General features: G+C 40.5%; 1 protein-coding gene across 5 annotated transcripts in view; it reads right to left on the bottom strand.

Moving 5' to 3' along the window:
• Positions 1-19,098, bottom strand: part of Fars2 (phenylalanyl-tRNA synthetase 2, mitochondrial) — a 456,192-nt gene that overhangs the window by 190,083 nt on the left and 247,011 nt on the right. For all 5 annotated transcript variants that reach the window (XM_052729750.1, XM_052729748.1, XM_052729747.1 and 2 more), the window contains one exon: positions 11,207-11,367. In XM_052729750.1, the coding sequence (XP_052585710.1) occupies positions 11,207-11,367 (161 nt within the window). The remainder of the gene's footprint in view (positions 1-11,206; positions 11,368-19,098) is intronic.

A 19,098-nucleotide genomic window follows, 5' to 3' on the forward strand; every position in this document is an offset into this window, starting at 1 on the left:
TAAACTGTACTTACCTTCTCTACTAGTTATTCTTACAGGCAAATTGCTTTAATCTAATTTGGTCCCAGTTCATTAATATGAACTTAGGATTTTCTGCAGCAATTGAGTGATCAACATTTTTAGTTCCTTCAAAACTCTGAGAATCGAATTCCTAGGCTGAATGACCTTGAAGTTAGTATTTCAGTCCTTTTTCCTTTGGGCTAATACAGTTAACTTAGTCTAAGGCTCCGAGATGACCCTTACTTTAAACAGAAAATTCCCATATAGCACAACAATCATCTACCATTTGTTCTGTGAAAGTAAACAGTTCTAGACAAAATAGTCAGTTCTAGACAAAAGGAACTTTCTGTTCAAGCAGAATTCAAAGCAGGAAAGTAAAGGAGACTTCAGGCATTAGTCAGAGGGAAAGATTTTAGGCGGAATCATACTTTAACTAGTCTCTATCATTCTATTTCATAAATGACAATCTATTAAAAATGGAGTGAGTACAAAGCTTTAGCTTTTTGGATACAGTCTAATTATATGCACTGGTGCTGTTGATTGGACAATCCTGCAAGTGTAAACTTGCAGACAAGAGCATAGTCTACATATTAGAGAACAGCAGGTGGGCTTTTAGACCACAGCAGCTAACTTGAGATGAGATGTGAGGAAAGTCAGATGAGGACCTCTGCAAGGATTTTCCTCATACTCAAAAAAAAAAAAAAAAAAAAAAAAAAAGGAACGAAAAGCAGATGCTTTCTTTCCTGTTGTGTGTGGTAACTGCTGATGCTTGATGCTTCTGCTGCCATCTTTCAGGCTTGAGGGGACAACTGTGAGCAAAACCCAACAGATTCACGGTCACTGTTCTCAGCTATGCCGTTTCCAATTGGCTCTTCTCTTGGCTGAAACCAAAAGCCTTCCTGTCACTATGATCTTTCTTTTTGCAACAATCTCCTCCCAAATTCATATCTAGGGGAAAAACATGGGCCTGTCCATTACCACTTACATGACATGTTGTCTTTACCCATGTCAGTTCCTGCCTACTCTGATGATCTCTTTCTAAAATTCTGCCATCAGTTATCAGTGTCCAGTTTAGATGATTCTGCAGAGCACATCATTAGTTCTCTTCCTTCAGTAATAGAAATAAAAGCCTTCAACTAGTCCCACAGATAATTCTTAAATATATTGCTCATTGGTTAGATTTTGGCAAGACTTAATGTTTAACATGTTGTCTACCCACAAGAAGCATTTGTATATTCAGTTAAAAGCTAAAAAAAAAAAAAAAAAAAAAAAAAAGTAGGTCCCACACCTACCTGAGGAACTATAAGCAGTTCATGGTCACTAGGGTAGGGACAGATGTTTTCTTCAGTGGGATAGCCACTGGTAAGTTGCTGGTGCTCCTATAAATAACTTTTCACCCATGCTCCCTTTAATAATCCCAATGAAACTTCCCAGCTTACCCCAAACAAACATGAAAGTAGGAGGGTAAGCTGAGAAGAGGACAGGGATGAACAAGAGTGGGAATGAGCAGGAAAGGGCAGCAGAGGTGAATACAATAAAACAGACACATTATATACACACAGAATCTATCTAGGGCATCACACATGTATAAATATCACTAAACACACATGTTTGCAATCTAGACTACAAAAAACATCATAGCAGATAATGCTGAGATGTGGTGGGGGGCAGTCAGGTCCATGCACACCTGTATGTTTGAAGTGCCTTAACTGAAAAAAAAATATGGTTATAATTCTCTAAACATAGAACACAACAAGAGCTGCTAATTTTTACAGTTAAAAAAGCAGTCAAAATCCATATGTCTGTGAGGATAGATTCCAATACAAACACAGAACTTCATATGATAGGATAAAATGGGCTCTGGCCAACGAAACAACCTAGCTCAGGTTGTGGAAAATCAAAGCTGTCACAGGAAGGTGGAGAGAGTAGCCGAGGGCATAAAAGACCAAGAATCACAAGGCTGTGGCCCTCAGAAGAGCCTGCATTCTAACAGTGGTGGTAGAGATACGATACGATGCTGAGGAAGACATGAGAAATAGTGTGTATTAAACACAATGAGTGAGAGTCTCTTCTACAGGCTTTACACACAACTCTATAAAGATTCCCCAAATGTGAGGCTCCAGAGATGGCTCAGCAGGCAAAAGCATTTGTTGCTCTTGCAGAGGGCCTAAGTTCAATTCAGAGCACACATATGGCAACTTATAACCAACCATCTGTAATTCCAGTTCCAGAGGGATATGATTCCCTTTTCTGGACTCTGAGGGCACTGTCCACAGTATACAGACATACCTGCAGGCAAAACCCTCATAGATATAAAATAAAATAAATCTGATGAACAAAGGGGCCTGGGTAGAAACAGAATGTGGGTCCTGACCAAAGCCTGGAGGCTGGGAAGGTATGGGTACAGTGCTGGGTGTGGGATCTGGACTCCATCTGAGGACAGGGAGCACGCTGGAGGCTTAGGGAGGACTCATGCTAGGCTGGCACAGGGTATACTGGCATGGATGGACATGAAGGGCAGATATGGTGTGGGCATAATGGGACAAGGTCTGGTGAAGAGAGAGAGGCAACAGGACAGGTCCAGTGTTAGTGAGGTCATGATCCTAAAGGCGAACCCACTACTGACTTTACTAGACTAGCATATTCCTAACTGCATTCTCAACTCTTATACCCACAGACACATGTGGCTCCACCCCTCATCAAAGCAGCTTCTCTTTGCAGCAGATGGAGATTATTACAGAAACCGACACCTGGTCAAATGCAGAGAACAACTGACCATCATGGGGGTGCATAAGCCCAATGAGTATCTATAACAAAACCGTTATGCCTAAGGCTCAGGGAACATCTTGGAATAGAGAGTGGAAAGATTTTAAGAGTCAGAGACCAGGAAGTCTGCTGTGACATTGTGTCGTCTAGATATGACAGACAAAGCTATACCCCAACAATATAGCTGCCTAAACAAGACCTGAACAAGACAATACCAATAGAAATGCTAACGTGGAAGAGGGGGAATCTCAGATGGCTTCATTTATGGACAAACAACGACAGGCAACTAATGACTGTTGAGAGAGGGAAACTCTTTCTTCTTCAGGGATGAGATCCTAATACCTTATCCAATATAAAGTGGTCAGCCCCCAAATTATATATATATATATATATATATATATATATATATATATACAGACAAGCAACACGAACAGTCTCAGAAGGATGTTTTTATATATTTTAGCCAGATATATATAACAAAAATAAAGAAAAGGAGGCTATGAATTTGAAAGGGGTTGGAGGGAGGAAAGGGAAGAGGGGAAATGATACAATTATATTCTAAATTAAAAAATAAAAAGAAACTAGCAACAACAATAAGACAAACTGTTTCCCAAATGTGTCTGTTCTCTTACTGCTGCACTGTCCACATCTGTAAGTCAGTTATGCTTACTGAACTTGCACAAAGCCCTTTGCTTTCCCATCTTCCTGCTTATTCCTCTGGCCCCTTCTGTAGTGGGTAGCCATTCCAGCTTTGATCTGGAAGTTCCAACCCCCATTGAGATTTTGGCAACTGTCATGCCTACTGAGATCTGGATGGGCCAGCACTCTCTGTTCCGGGACCCTGAACGGTGGAGGTGGATCGACCAGCGCTCCAGAGAACACCGCTGAACTGTGATACACCTTCCCCAGACCCCGCGACCTACCTATCCCTTAATTTGTAAGTTACGCCATTAAATAAATCTCCTTTTAACTACATGGAGTGACCTTAATAATTTCACCAATATCTGGGGCCCAACGTGGGGCACGAACCCACAACCCTGGGATTAAGAGTCCCACTACACCCTTCTTCTTGGAAAGAAGAAAATGTTTAATTTTGATTGAGTAGGAAAAAATGCATATGGTAGCAGATTAAAAAGAAAAAACTGCAACTCATGAGATTCTCACAACTGAATTTATGTGAACAGAATGAGGAAATACTGTGAAATCCTACATTAAATCTCTATCAGATACCATTTATGATAATGACCAGATCTAGAAGCTCTTCCAGGCCAGGAGATTAATACATACATAATCAGGCGAGAGCCCTGAGACAATTCTGGAGAGACGTGGGAGGATTCAGAGAATTAACTAGCAAGAAAGGATTAAAGAAAGGAAAAAGGAAAATATGACCTCCACACTCACTGGTCAGTATTACTGTAACTATGCATCACCTATGTGTAGTTCCACCACTGCTCTCTGTTATCTTAGGTGTCTCAGTAAATCTGCTTCTTCCTCTAGATTCGGAACATCTTGGAGTTGGGAAACTGAGAGTTTCACCTTAGGATTTCCATGTCTACTAGTACATTGTTATATGTAAAATAGAGCTTACTAAGTATAAGCAGTTGTGTGGATTTAAGCTTGGCTTAAAATTCTGGCTGTTACTGAGCAGTAGTTACTATGGTTAGGTTTACTTGATGGTACCAAGCCTCACTTTTTTATGCCTACAAAATATATTCAAAAATATCCATCTAAACCTTTGGGGTACATCAAAGCTGTAAACAGACAAAATATTAATTCATGATTTGCATACAATATTCAAGTGCCAAGTGTTATAAAGTTTTAATATGATCATGTACAGGACTCAGTGAGGAGGCTCAGTAGGTCAAAGTGATTATAACCCAGTCTGACAATCTGAATTGGAACCCAAGAACTCACAGTGGGAAGAAAGAAGCAACTCTCAAAAGATGTTCTCTGGACTCCACCTACACAGCGTGTCAAGTATCCCCCCTCCCTACACACTAATAACATATTATGATCACACACAGAGGAATTGTGTATTGAATTATGTCTACTCAAGAGTATAGATAAATAAGAGAAAAGAGCCAACACACAATATTCCCTTAAGAAACCTCCCGTCCCCAGCTAACACAGAACCCACTGCTGATGACTGCTGCTATTGGAGGCACAGACAGTTTCCCTAGGTGACTAGGGCATAGCTGACTTCCAACAAGACTGAGGCGACACAGGAAACCTTCATAGCTGCCACTTTCTGATGCCTGGATATCAAATTCTTTGTCTTTCATTTCTTCTTTAAAACTCTTATTTCACCATCTCCAGTTGATATTTATTTTGATTTAAATACTAACATCTCCTTCACTTTAAGCATAAAGATAAAGAAGAGATGCAAGTACCAATAAAGGGAGAAGAGAGAGGGGAGGATGAGGGAAGGAAAGAATCTTAAGTAGCTCATCAAAAATTTAGAGTGTAAGCCAGCTGGCTGTGAGGGTGCACGCCTTTAATCCCAGCACTCAGGAGGCAGAGCCAGGTGGATCTCTGTGAGTTCAAGGCCAGCCTGGTCTACAGAAAGAGATCCAGGACAGGCACCAAAACTACACAGAGAAACCCTGTCTTGAAAAAACCAAAAACCAAAAAAAAAGAAGAGTGTAAAAGTAACTACTATTTTTAAAACTTAAAAAAAAAATTAGGGCAAGAAAAAAGGTTCATAGATCTGTTCATGGAAGAGTGCTGTTAAAGTCACAAGGAGAGTGCACCAGAGGAGGAAGGCTCAGGGCCTGGTCAACAGGTCTGACCTCCTGGAATGGATAAGGCTCCTGTTGCCACCCAGAGAATGTGGCTTGTGGACTTGTGGCACCAGCAACAACAGGCAGGTAGTAAGAAATGCACACTCTCAGTTCCCACATGAAACAATAAATCTGTGTTTAACAGGGTCCACGGGTGACTCATCTGTACATTAAAGTTTGAGAATCATTAGTATATGGGGTTGGCTGTGATTAGATTTAAAAAGGTTAATAAACCTGATAGTTCATATATTTACATATGTGCCATATGCTCTGGCTATGAATAATCCATCTATGAATTTTAAGTCAATTAAGCTTTAAAAAAAAATAGCCCCCTGAAGTCCTGACTGAGTAGCACACTACGCTAAGGCTGATAATGAAATGGGCTCCATTCCTCATGTATATAATAGGGGAGTATCAGTATTTAATTCAGAGAGTTGTTGAGAAGAAGGTTAAGGCAGCAAAACCTCAGTCATGTCACAGAGCAAGGCCTAGGGGAGCATCACCTAGGCTTAGGAATAGCATAGTATGCAGACAGTGAAGGCAACCTGAAAAGAACCCCTCATATGAGAGAAAAGGAAACAGTCACCATTGCTAAATAATCGGTAAGCTACTATGGACAGACATGTGATTAATGGCATTTAAAAAAGCTATGTAAATAAAATGCATGATGTATTAATACTCTATGTAGGGCTAAATATTGAACGCACAGTCATAGATTGTTTCAAGAATTGTGAAGGATATATAAAAGCTGATTTACTGTGCATTCAATTTAGGGCACTAGCATACAAGTGTGACTTCAAGGGAGTTCAGAGAAACAACCCACAAAGGCACATGCACTCAGATGGATGCACACTGGGCCCTGCAGCAGTGGGCAGAGAGCTCTTGTGCAGAGCAAGAGGACACTTGCACGGCAAAGCAACCAAATTGCTTGTCCACTTATCTCAAGCACTATCCGGGGGTCTAAAGAGAGCTGTCATAGGCAAAGTCTTTGATCAAAATGTATATGCTGAGGACCAAAAATTAAAAAGGCATAACTCAAGTTTTCTACTTACTAGGTCTAAGAAATGGCTCTCAAGTTATTAGAAGAGTCTCCTAGATAAGGCCTCAGGGTGCTCTAAATCAGAGATTGCCCTAGAAGCCAGAGCACCCTCATAGCTAGGAGTTGATTTACAAGACCACAGAGCCTGCAGAGGATACAACTACTAAGGCCCAGAGAGCTTGGGGCATAAGTTAGGAGGGCCCAAGGGAGGATAAAGGAAACAAATCTCTGCCTCCACACAACAGGATTCTGGAGGCTCCTGGCCAGAGAAGTCATAAGCCAAAGATCACAGCTGCAGAAGGCTTTTCTCAACATTTTTACTCCTCTCATCTGAGCAGGACTATTCTCTAGGATTACAGACAGCTGCTTCTGGGCCAAGAGGCTCTTAGTTCCCTCTTATGAACATAAACATGATGACTCTATGAAAACAGTAAAAGTGCCAATAACAAAATTAGCAGAGTTGATGGCAAGCAACGTTATGTTAAAAGGAGAGAGTAGAAGGCAAAATATGCTCCTCAAAGACATCTAGAACCCTGGGACTTGTGAATATGGTCCTGTGCCTTTGCAGAGGCACTAAGAAAGGTCTGGACAGGCTGTGCATGGTGGTGTGTACTTTGAATCTCACTACTTGGAAGGCAGTAGCACATTGCTATCTGGGACTCTGAGGACAGCCTGGTCTACACGGCCACTTCCAAGTAAGCCAGGTCAACACAGTTAGACCAAGTACAAACAAGACAAACGGACAAACAGTAGGTAAAAGCATTCTGAACTATGTTGCTAGCACCATGGAATCATGGGAGTCCTTGAAAGAGGAGGCACAAACTCAGAAAAAGTGATGAGATTTCAGGGGGTAAAAAGTCCATGTGGTATGCAGTCATGTTAGGGGTCTGGAGAGCTGGCAGAAGCACAGGAACAGATTGTCCCCTGGAGCCAGTCTAAGGAACCACACCTACCGCCACCTTGACTTTGGACAGTATGTATTTTACCTACATACATGAAAGGACACAACTCCATATTGTTTCAGACCTCTGACTTTGTAGTCATGTGTCAAAGCAACAACAGAAACGGATACATACTTTGGTTTCTTGAAGCACGGTAATATTTATAACAAACACCTTAAAGTGTTGAAGTGGTCTAGAGATTAGTTACTGAAGAAATTAAGAGGTCATGGTAGGAGCTTCCACATGGAAGCTGGGGGTGGGTCGGTGGGGAGAACAGTGCTAAAAAGCGGGAAAGAAGAATAATCTTAACAAGGGTTAAATGGGGTTGAGAGTGGGAGAGCAGGATAGAGGGAACACAGGACAACTAACATCAAAGACCTTCTTGTTGTGGAATATTAGTTGAAGATGTGTTACATTCATTTATGCTGTGAAATACTTGTTTAATGATGCAAAGATGTGTTGCATTCTTTTATGTTGCATTTGTTTAACTCTGTAAAGCTGTGTTATTTTGCCTGTCTAAAACACCTGATTGGTCTAATAAAGAGCTAAACAGCCAATAGCTGGGCAGGAGAGAGGGAAAAGTGGGGTTGCCAGGCAGAGAGAATAAGTAGGAAGAGAAATCTAGGCTTAAAAAAAGGGCATAAAGAAAAGGAGAAGGAGAGGAAGATGCCAGGGGCTAGCTACCTAGACACACAGCCAGCCATTGAGTAAGAAGGAAAAAACGATATATAAAATAAAGAAATGTAAAAAGCCCAGAGGCAAAATTTAGTTAAAGAGAAATGGGATAATTTAAGTTAGAAAAACTGGCTAGAAACAAGCCAAGATAAGGCCAGGTATTCATAAGTGAGAATAAGTTCTGTATTTATTTGGGAGCTGGGTGGAGGCCTCCAAAGAGTTAAAAAAAAAAAACCAACTAAACCTTCTTAAATACTTACATGAGAAAACAGCTACTGTAGAAGATTTGCTCTTAATTAGGGTTTCTACTGCTGTGATAAAATACCAAGACCTTCCAGGAGCACTCAGGTGGTCAAGGCAGGTGAATCTCTGTAAGTTTGAGGCCAGCCTGGTCTACAAAGCGAGGTCCAGGACAACAAGGGCTATACGGTGAAACCCTGTCTCCAAAACAAATGAGCAAACAAAGAAATGAACAAAAAACCTCCCAAAACAAAACAAAAAACCCCACCACTAAGACCTAAAGTAACTTTGGAAGAAAAGGATTTATTTCATCTAACAACTCTCAGATCATACTCCATCAATGAGGGGAAGTCAGGGCAGAAACTCAAGGCAGGAACCTGGAGGTAGGCACTGAAGCAGAAACCATGTAGGAATGATGTTTACTCACTTGCTCAGCCTACATTTGTATACACTCCAGGACTACCTACCCAAAGATGGCACTGCCCACAGTGGATAAGACCCTCTCACATCAATCACTTATGATAATAATAATACCCTACAGACCTGCCTACAGGCTAATCTTATGGAGTATTTTCTCAATTAGGATTCCTTCTTTTCAGATATATTTAGGTTTGTATCAAGATGAAAAAAATTTATATATATATATATATATATATATATATAGAGAGAGAGAGAGAGAGAGAGACAGAGACAGAGACAGAGACAGAGACAGACAGACAGAGGGAAGGAGGGAGAGAGAGAGGGAAAGAGAGAGAGAGAGAGAGAGAGAGAGAGAGAGAGAGAGAGAGAGAGAGAGAGAGAGATTAAGTGGAGTTACTTTCTAACAGGACAATAATGTCCCTAGAATACACCATAGTCTAACAAATTAAAAGCCCAATGTCAGGAATGGGTTACCTCTTCTGGAGCTGTTGGTCTGTAAGGTCCCATAGACCATCACATATTACAGGCCTTTGCCATTGCATTTAGTAACCATTCCAAGTCCTGTTGCTGAAGACACACTGAACTATAGAGTACTAGAATATGGAGAAATGAATCTTGTACAGCTCTGGAAGCTTTATCCCTAATGACTAGCTTTCATAGTGTTATGTTGTGTTATGCACACTACTGGATGAAATATTCAGATATGAAATCCAGGAGCTACAATAACAACCTGCCCATCTAGATGAGACCACCAGTGCTATAATGCCATAAATAACGAGCAATATTTGATTAGATTTAAGGCCTGCTCTACAGGATGGAGCCCATATCTGGCACTGTTATAAGAGCTAAAAACCCTGTGGCTAGACAGGACACAGGACCTAGGGAATAATTACAACTTCTCCACTCAAAGGACACGATATTAAAATAACTCCTAATGACTTATCATTATACCCACCTATTAGTATATCTCTGAAACCTCATTAGAGAAGCTTTTGATTGTTTTCAATAGATGGTGACGGACAACTGTCAAGGTGAAGAGAATAAAATAGTCGAGTGCTTATACCTAAATGAGGCATCTATAACACACTTTTCTCCTTCCAAGTCTCAGAGGGATCATTGCAAAAGAGGGAGTGGACAGACTGTAAAAGCCATAGGCGGTGGATGACTGCAACAAAACAATTCCTTCTGGACACAATAGAGCAGGTACACACAAGAACTCTCAGAAATTGGGGCAAGACCAATACAAGTTCAAGCCAAACAATGTCCCAGTACAGAGTGGGGGATTGATTATCAAGTCCCCAGCTGAGAAGTTATTGGTAGAGAGCTGGAGGAAGAAGGAGAATTAGCTTTCTTCAAGGGTGTGCCATCTGGTAGGTGGAATAACACAATGGATGCCCACAAAACCAGCACTAATTAGACTGTTTTAGTTTATTTACATTTTATTTTTTTTACTGAGAACACAAAGTTGAGAGGGTATAGAATGAGTGGTGGATTTGGGAAGAACTGGGAGAGGAAGTGAATATGATCAAAATATAATTATGAAATTCTTAATAAAAACATGTATTAAACTTATTTTAAAAGGAAGAGTTTATTTTGGTTTAAAGATCCAGAGGATATAGCCCACTATGGCAGGGAAGAAACAGCAGAAGAAGCAAAAGACAGATGGCCATAATCAGCAAGTCCATAGTCAGGGAAGGGAGAGTATGGGTGCTTGTGCAGAATTCCTTCTCCTTCTAATTCAGGCAGGACTCCAGCTCTTTGAATGGCACTGGCTACATGTAGGGTAGGTTTTCTGATCTTGACCTATGTCTCAGTTAGAGTTTCTATTGCTGTGAAGAGACACCATCACCACAGCAACTCTTATACAGGAAAACATTTAATTCAGGCTGGCTTAGAGTTTCAGAGGTTTAGTCTGATATCTCCATGGTGGCATGCAGACAGACTTGGTGCTGGAGAAGGAGTTGAGAGTTCTACATCTTGATCCGCATGCAGCACAAGCAACTGTGTCATTGGGCATGGCTTGAGCATGGCACCACAAAGCCTGGCTTCACAGTGACACATTTCCTCCAATAAAGCCATACATCCTAATAGTGCCATTCTCCCTACGGACCAAGCACTTAAACACCTGAGTCTATGCAGCCATACCTATTCAAACCATCACAACTTAAAGAAATACCCACAGATTTGTTTCCATGATGACCTCAAAACCCATCAAGTTGACGGTAAAGATTGTCACCCCGATTTTTACAATATTATTTAAAAATTCAAGTTTTCAAGTAGAAGATCCTCCTGTATTTTCATGACCATTTTTATCAACATTATCCTAATTCTTACAATTGTCCTACCTGAAACTTGACTGTCTGATTGATGTCTGACAGGTGGAACTGCTTCAGGAAGCGCTCATCCTCACTCCAGAAGAGGCGGATGTCAGGGATATCGTAGAGGATCATAGCCAGTCTTTCTAACCCCAGGCCAAAAGCCCAGCCAACTTGATCTTGAGCACCAGCTGTGATGAGAAACAAAGGAAAAGTCTGTTTAGGAAAGCACCAAGATCACACAGATGCCTGGTGTACTCAGATGAAGACTGGCAATGCCTCTTAGTGGCAGGGCTGAAGAGTACTATGGACTCATCTAAGACAATGTTCAATCGTACTTTTTCCTTTATTCCACACTTATATCCCCAGGAAGCCTTCTGGGATCATACTAGCTGGGGGAGTCTTTAACTTCTCAATAAAGGTCAAAGGGGAGGTTTGTTTATCCATGTTTCTCCTCCCTTCTTCCCTCCCTCCCACACCCTCTATGTATGTGAGAATACATTTGGGTGCATTTGTGTGTAAAGGTGAATGTGTTTCTGTTGAGGCCAGAGATCAACAACAGGTACCTTTCTTAGTCCCTTTTGTACCTTATTTTTTAAAGATTTATTTATTTTTATTTTATGTGTATGGCTGTCTTGCCTGCATGTATGTCTGTGCACTACATGCATATAGTGCTCACAGAGGCTGAAAGAGAGCATTGGAGCCTCTGGACCTGGAGCTCCAGGTGGTTGTGAGCTGCCAGATGGGTGCTGGGACCTGACCCTGGGTCCTCTGCAGGAATAAAAAGTGTTCTTAACCATTGCCAGCCTCTATACCTTATTTTGGAAATAGAGTCTCTTAATGAACCTAAAACCCACTGATTCAGTGAGACTGGCTGGCCAGGAAGTCCCAGAGATCCTCCTGTCTTCATTTTCCCAGCATTGGGATGACAAGCATTCGCTGTCACGCCTGGTTTTTCACTTAAGTGCTGGGGATCCAAAGTCAGGTCCTCATGCTAGCATAGCAAATACTTTACCAACAGAGTCATCACCCCAGCTCCATGTCCAAGCCCTGGCTCCTACCTCTGAATTAGGATTTTCTGTAATCTGTGTTTGCTCTGATTCAAACATTAAGTACCCTATATGCAGACCTTAAGAGAAAGGAAGACAAGATCTCTCCCTAAGTAATTTATTATACAGAGAGAAGTCTTCACAATGTGCCACAGCAGATGGCTGACATTCAGAAAACAGTATCAGGCCTTTAAGAACTGGTCACATGCCCCCATCCCTAACCCAGAAGCTATTGCCAATTGATAACCACTTGCAAATGAAAATTTAGTTTTCTCCAAGGGAGTCTCGCTAGGGAAACAAATTACTCCTAAGGGTGGACTGCATGCCAAGCAGTAGATGGTACAGAAAATTAACTCAATGGCATCTTTGTAGATTCCTTGTCTCATAATGTCATATCAAGGCTTTTTTTTTTCATTAATTCTCTCTCATTCTCTCCCTCTCCCTCCCTCTCTCAATCATAGAGGTCCATTGCATATATATTATGTCTTCTGGTGTTATGTTTTTATGGCTTTCCCGAGTGTACGAATGAGTGAGTCTCTGCATCTACATTTGTTTCTTGTGCCGTTTCTTGGGGTCTCTTTTTGTTTGTTTGTTTTCGTTTTATATTATACTATATCATGTCATATCATATTATAATTCCTTAGAAAACTGATTGTTTTTTAATGAGAGACAGAAAGGGGGTGGATTTGTATGAGACGGGAGGTGGGGAGGAACTGGGAGGAAGAGAGGGCAGGGAAACTGTAATTAGGGTATGTTATATGAAAAAAACTCAATAAAAACTTCACCTTTTTAAAAATATCATATTTTTATCCTTCATAAGCTATCTCAAGAATGTGGGGAGAGCAAGCAAGCAGCTGGGAAATGTGTATCCAAAAGCATTTATTCCAAAGGTAACGTGTCCTGTTCAGATTATGATACAGCCATGAATTTTAAGGCTGTATTTCACAGATATGAGGCAAAATAAAAAAATGATAAAAAGTAAATGATATAAAGTGCTGTGTGGAGGAAGGCATGGGAGCCCTTCATACATCTAGAAAAGCTTATATAAAGAGCTCATAAAAGGAATGCCATTCCAAGTGAATACCAGTGATGAACAGGGTCCCATGGCAGTCAGAGGTGGCCCCAAGACCCCCACCTCCATGTACATGTCCTAAAGAAAGCCTTCCCTGAGTGTGGTAAGGCCCCATAAAGGACGAGATTTCATGCCTGTGATTAGCCTGTTTTATGTAAGACAGCCATATGGTCTTTAAAGCTTCAAGGATCTGCCAGAGGAAATGAGAACCTCATTCCTATTATCCTAAGGAACAAATTACTCCAATACCCTGGTGTGCTGAGAAGTTGGCTTCTCAACTCCAGATGAGTTTTCTGCCAATGCCTATTCCAACATGATTATAGTCTTCATCGTCTGGCCAAAAGGCTTTGTCGAGGGGATGGAGAGATGTCTCAGTGGCTAACTGCATGTACCGTCTTTGTAGAGGACCGCAGTTTGATTCCCAGCACCCACATTAGGCAACTCACAACCCTATAACATTAAGGGAATCTGACAGCTCTATCCTCCCCAGACATCTGTAATCACCCCCGCCCCCTCCCCCCCCACACACACCTTCTTTTCAAAAAATATAAAAGCTTGCTTATGTTGTGACACCCAATCATCATGGAAGGTTTCAAGGAAGAGCATGGTTTGTTGAGCTGTAACAAATTTCATTTATAAAACACTTTCTTTTGGTCCCATCTAGACTTATATCTGAAATACACTCAGCACTATATCATGGTTCATTAAATTATTAAGACAATGCCAGGAATGTCTGTTAGGTATACTGGTTACCAAACATAGTCTTCTACAAGAGGCTTTAGGAAATAAATAGATCTCAGATCTAAGAAAATTCCTGTGAGTCTTAAGAACAGAAAAGGCTTCCTCCAGAACAACTGGGCTGTTTTTAACTTTGAGGATGCCATGCATTACATAATTGGTCATAATAATTCACTTTTTATTTCACCCTCTTGGAAACTTAGAGCCAAACACATACATCCACTCAACAACTGAAAAAAATACCCAGGATGTAAGTCTATGTGACTTCTACCCCAGTTTTATTTTCATATCCTGATTTCTATGTTGCCCTGACTATTTCAACTATTTGTTTTATCCTCTTCTATGTGTTTTACAAGGTGCTTCAAATTATTTGTGGAAGAGAGCAAGCCATAAATAAACAACCCTGAAAACCAGTGTCAGTTGAAGTGGGGACAATCTTGGGCTCTTTGGCATACTGAACAGGTGTTCAAGGTGGGACAGAGCTTACAGTAGGATTCCCCCTCATTCTAGAATCATAGACTGCAGGAAGACAGAGTCACCAGAAGAGAGAACTCAATGCAGATGGGGCATCCTCACCAACAGAACCCTTGCACTGAGAGGCACCCAGGCATTCTAATAAATGCTATTCTGCAATGACTGAACATCCTATGAAAGGATGTTTTCATATTTTCATTGTTGCTGAACATCTTTACAAGAAGGCCAGTCACGCAGGAGAGGAAAAGTGTGGGAGTCCCAAGAAGGGGAAGTTAAGGAAAGAGAGGAAGAGTAGGAGCTAGGCAATAGAAGAGAAGACAGAAAGATATGACCACTGTGGAAGTAGAGAAACAAAATTGATCTTAAGCTTTTAGATGATTCTAACCCATGGATGAGCCTATGAGATGGCTGGCCCTCCAGGCCCTTGCCTCTACAGCTACTGAGAAGAAGGGATTGAAATACTACCTAGTGCCTATTAGAAGATGATACTTCAGGAGCAGATTTCCCTCCAGAGATTACAACATAAAAACAAAGATTATAAAACTAAGGATAAATTTTAAAGTAAAATATAATTCCAGGGTAGAGGAAGCTAGAAAAAGTGCACAAACTGATACTCCCACTGAACAGTGGGAGATTGCTCCCTTCTTTCCTCAGAAGCAGAGAGGTACTTTACTCTTTCATCTACAATTCTTCATCAATGGCCTATTTAACCCTGGGAGACAGAATAAAATCTTCATTAGGGATATAATTTAGGTCTAAAGAATGGCTCAGTGGGGCATGGGCTGATTTTCCAGAGGCTCTGAATTTGGATCTCAGTAACCATACCCCACACCCAGCAGCTCACACTATCTGTAATACAGCTCCAGGAGATACAGAGCCCTCTTCTGCCTCTGTGGGCATCTTTACTCACATGCACCTGGCAGCCACATAGTCACATACATACACACAAATAAAGATAAATCTTTCAAAAACTATAATTACTAAAGCTTTCATGGTCTCCTTTTATAGTTTTGCATTCTTAGCCCTTGCCATCCTAACAAATGGTGGTATGCATTCTTGGCTCCTTAAAAAAAAAGTAAAGGAATTCCCAGAAAACAATTTCTTCAGCAGTTATAACATAGGAGTAAAAATTCATTAAAACTAAAGATAATAGAGTTTTAAAGTAAAGTAAAATTTCAGAGGGGCATGCTAGTAAATAAACACACACACACACACACACACACACACACACACACACACACACACACACACACACACCAATAGCCCTTACGAACACAAATGCATAAATCCTCAGCAAATTACTAGCAAACTAAATTCAGCAGCATATTAAAAGGATTATACACCATGATCAAATGGGATTTGTGCAGGAATGCATGTTAAGGGTAATTCAAAATATAAGACTATGAAAGTAATATAGCCAGCTAGTAGAAAAACGCAGGGAAATGCACACTATTACCATAATTAATGCCAAAAAGCACTCGATAAAATGCAACACTCTTTCATGATTAAATAGATTTCCAATAATTAGATCACAATGGAATTTCCTCCACATGAAAAAGATTGTGCATGAATAACTCATAGCTGACATCACATTGAGTCATGAAGAAGCGACAGGGTGCTAGTTACCCCACTTCTACTCACATAGTACTGACAGTTCCAAACAGAAAAAGTAGGCAAGAAGAAGAGATAAAAGACACCCATTTGGAAATTATAAAACATAATTATCTATTTATAGATGACACAATTTTCTGTGTAGAAAACTTTAATGAGTCCATGAAAAACATGAACTTACAAATTTAGAAAAGTTGAGTAATACATAACCAAAATTGCAAAAATATATAATCAAATTGCAAAAATCAATTACACATCCAAATATCAATAACGAAAAGCTTTAAACAAAGCTTTATCTACAGGAGCATCAAGAAGAACAAAGTAGTTCGAGCTTGGCAAAACACTGCCTTTGCTTGCTGAGCCATCTTGTCTGCCCCCCACCTGACGCTTTATTCAAAACCTAAAATAGGTTGGAAACCTAAATTTAAGGCTTAAAAGCTTAAAACTCTTTAAAAAAAAATAGGGGAAAAATATCGCCCCCTGCCTCCAAAAGCACAGGCAAACAAAGAAAGAAGCCGAGTCACATCAACATTTAGAATAATTTTTTTTTTTCATCAAGACACTTCAGGAATGTGAAACCATAACCCCATAACCTACAGAATGGCAGGAAAGATTTGTCAGGGGTCTGATAAAGGTTGACTGTTCAAGGTAAAAAAAGAGTCCCCACAGCACAACCACAGACAACCCTATTGAAAAAGAGGCAACGATTTGCACAAATCCCCCAATACACAAGTGGTCAACATGGTAAGATGCTTAACATTATTAGTAATTAGGAAGTTCAAATTAAACTACAATGAGAAACTACTTAACACATATAATAATAAAAACAGAAAGTTTTGGTGGCTCCTAAGGCGTCACTGAGTTAGGGCTGGGGGACAAGAGCTCAGATGTACAGCACTCATCTAGCATGTACAATGTTTGGGGTCAATTCTTAACACAGACAAAAAATGTTATAGCTTCTTCATAATATGTCACAGCAATGCGCTCAGTCTCCCTTCCCTCCAGTTCTCTCTGCCTTCCCCTGCTTAACCAACTGCACACTGGTGTTCAGTAGTATTGATCCGAGCCAAGTGGTGGAAATAACTAACGTGCATTTCAACAGATGAAGGTTTGAGCAAAATGCATGATTTACATGTAACAGAATATGGTTTGGCTAGAAAAATAATGATGTTCTGATACATTGCATAGCAATGGTGACTTTTGTAAGTAGTATGTTACACAAAGAAGCCAGGCACAAAATGTATGGTCTCTAGAAAAGACAAAAACTCAGGAAGACAGCAAGCTGATTAGTAGTTCGCAGGATGGGAGGGATGACTGGGGAGTTCTTGCTTGATGGCTAGAGAGCTGCTGATGGGAGGAGGTGAAACTATTTTGAAAACAGTGGTGAACTGTACAGTTCAAACAAGCCAACAAGGCAAGCTTTATATATTTACTACATAAAGTATTTTATATTATTAAGTAAAAACCAATTTAAAAATTTTAACAGCTCTGAACTCTATGATGTGGTTCACTTTAAAGGACTTAACTGAGGCTCTAATCTAAGTAAATGCTCAACAAAATACAAATTATAGCAGAATGAGTAATTTTAATATTTAACAAAAAAACTAGACATAAATCTGTCGAGTGTTCTCTCCTGTGGTCTCTGGTCTCCATGAACTTGGAAGGACACAGGTACATCCAACCTTGATGCAACTGATGTGACATCTGCACATATCTCTGTTTGGATGTCCCCTTCTCAGGGAGGCCTCCCCAACTGCACCTGACAAACAGGTGCAGACATGTCCCCCAACACATATGCTAACCCCGGCTGCTTCCTGCTACTTCACAAAATACCACCTCACCCCATCCCTCCTATTGTTCCAAGTCCTTATTTGGCACCAGATTTACAAGATACCTTGGACAGCATCTTAGCCTCCTAATCACTGACACAGCTCTAGGAGCTTCCGGGCATTTGGCATGTAACTAATGCTCAGTAAGAATCAAAAAGAGATAGCAGGATGCGATGAAAGAAAGACATCTCAAAACCTTTTTTCACTTTACTTGCTTCATGGAAATGGATGGTATCACAGAGAATTTCATATTTAACAGCAAGCTTTCAGTTATTTTCTGTTGTTTGCAAGAGATTTTATTGATCATATATACTTTGAGGTGACATTTTAACAAAAGTAACAACCTTTTAAAGACAAAGTCTCTCATTGACCAGGCTTGCCTCAAACTCACTATAAAGCCAAGGGATGTTTCTAAACTCCTGGTCTTCCTATCCCTGTAAAGTGGTTGGATTACAGGTGTGAGCTACTATGACCGGCTAGAAGTGAATTTATTTTTTCATTTACTTCTTGTTAAAGGCAGGCCACATCACTGAGTCTCAGCAGCTGGAGCCACACAGATAACCTCAGAGATGCCATTCCAGAGGCGACATCAAATAGAGGAGAAGGGAACACTTGGGAGAAGTGTCTAAGCTCCTCATTCTCCCAGCTCCCCACGGCTTACAGGCGGGCTGTGACGTGGGCATGCACACAAGCTTCCCTCCTGCTTTACCTTCTTCCCCAGAAACTGGCTTGTGCAAAGCTAAGCAGCCCTGTTCACTGCTTTCTTTACATTGATTATTTTTTTTCACAAGGTCAAGGGCTAAAGGAAAAATTTAAATCATTACATACTAAAATGAGTTTTTACACTATATTAAGTATGTATTTATGTATTTCCTTTTTTTTTTTTTTTTTTTTTGGTCAAAAGGGTAAGAATCTAGGAAATCTTCAACTTCAGGGAACATGTGCCCTAGATAAATGCCACACAAAACACTGAAACAACAAATCAATTACTATGCATATATTTCATGGAATGCCACCAATTCCAGGGCATTTCATCCATACTGCCTTGATTTTATGTCTCACAATGAAGCCATGGAAACAGCCAGATTGGTATCTAGGCTTTATCAATGCTGGAACTCAGATCTATGGACAGCTCAAGTACACATCCAG

Source organism: Peromyscus californicus, unplaced genomic scaffold, assembly GCF_007827085.1.
Source record: "Peromyscus californicus insignis strain IS unplaced genomic scaffold, ASM782708v3 Scaffold_8__1_contigs__length_139910024, whole genome shotgun sequence".
Lineage (NCBI taxonomy): Eukaryota > Metazoa > Chordata > Mammalia > Rodentia > Cricetidae > Peromyscus > Peromyscus californicus.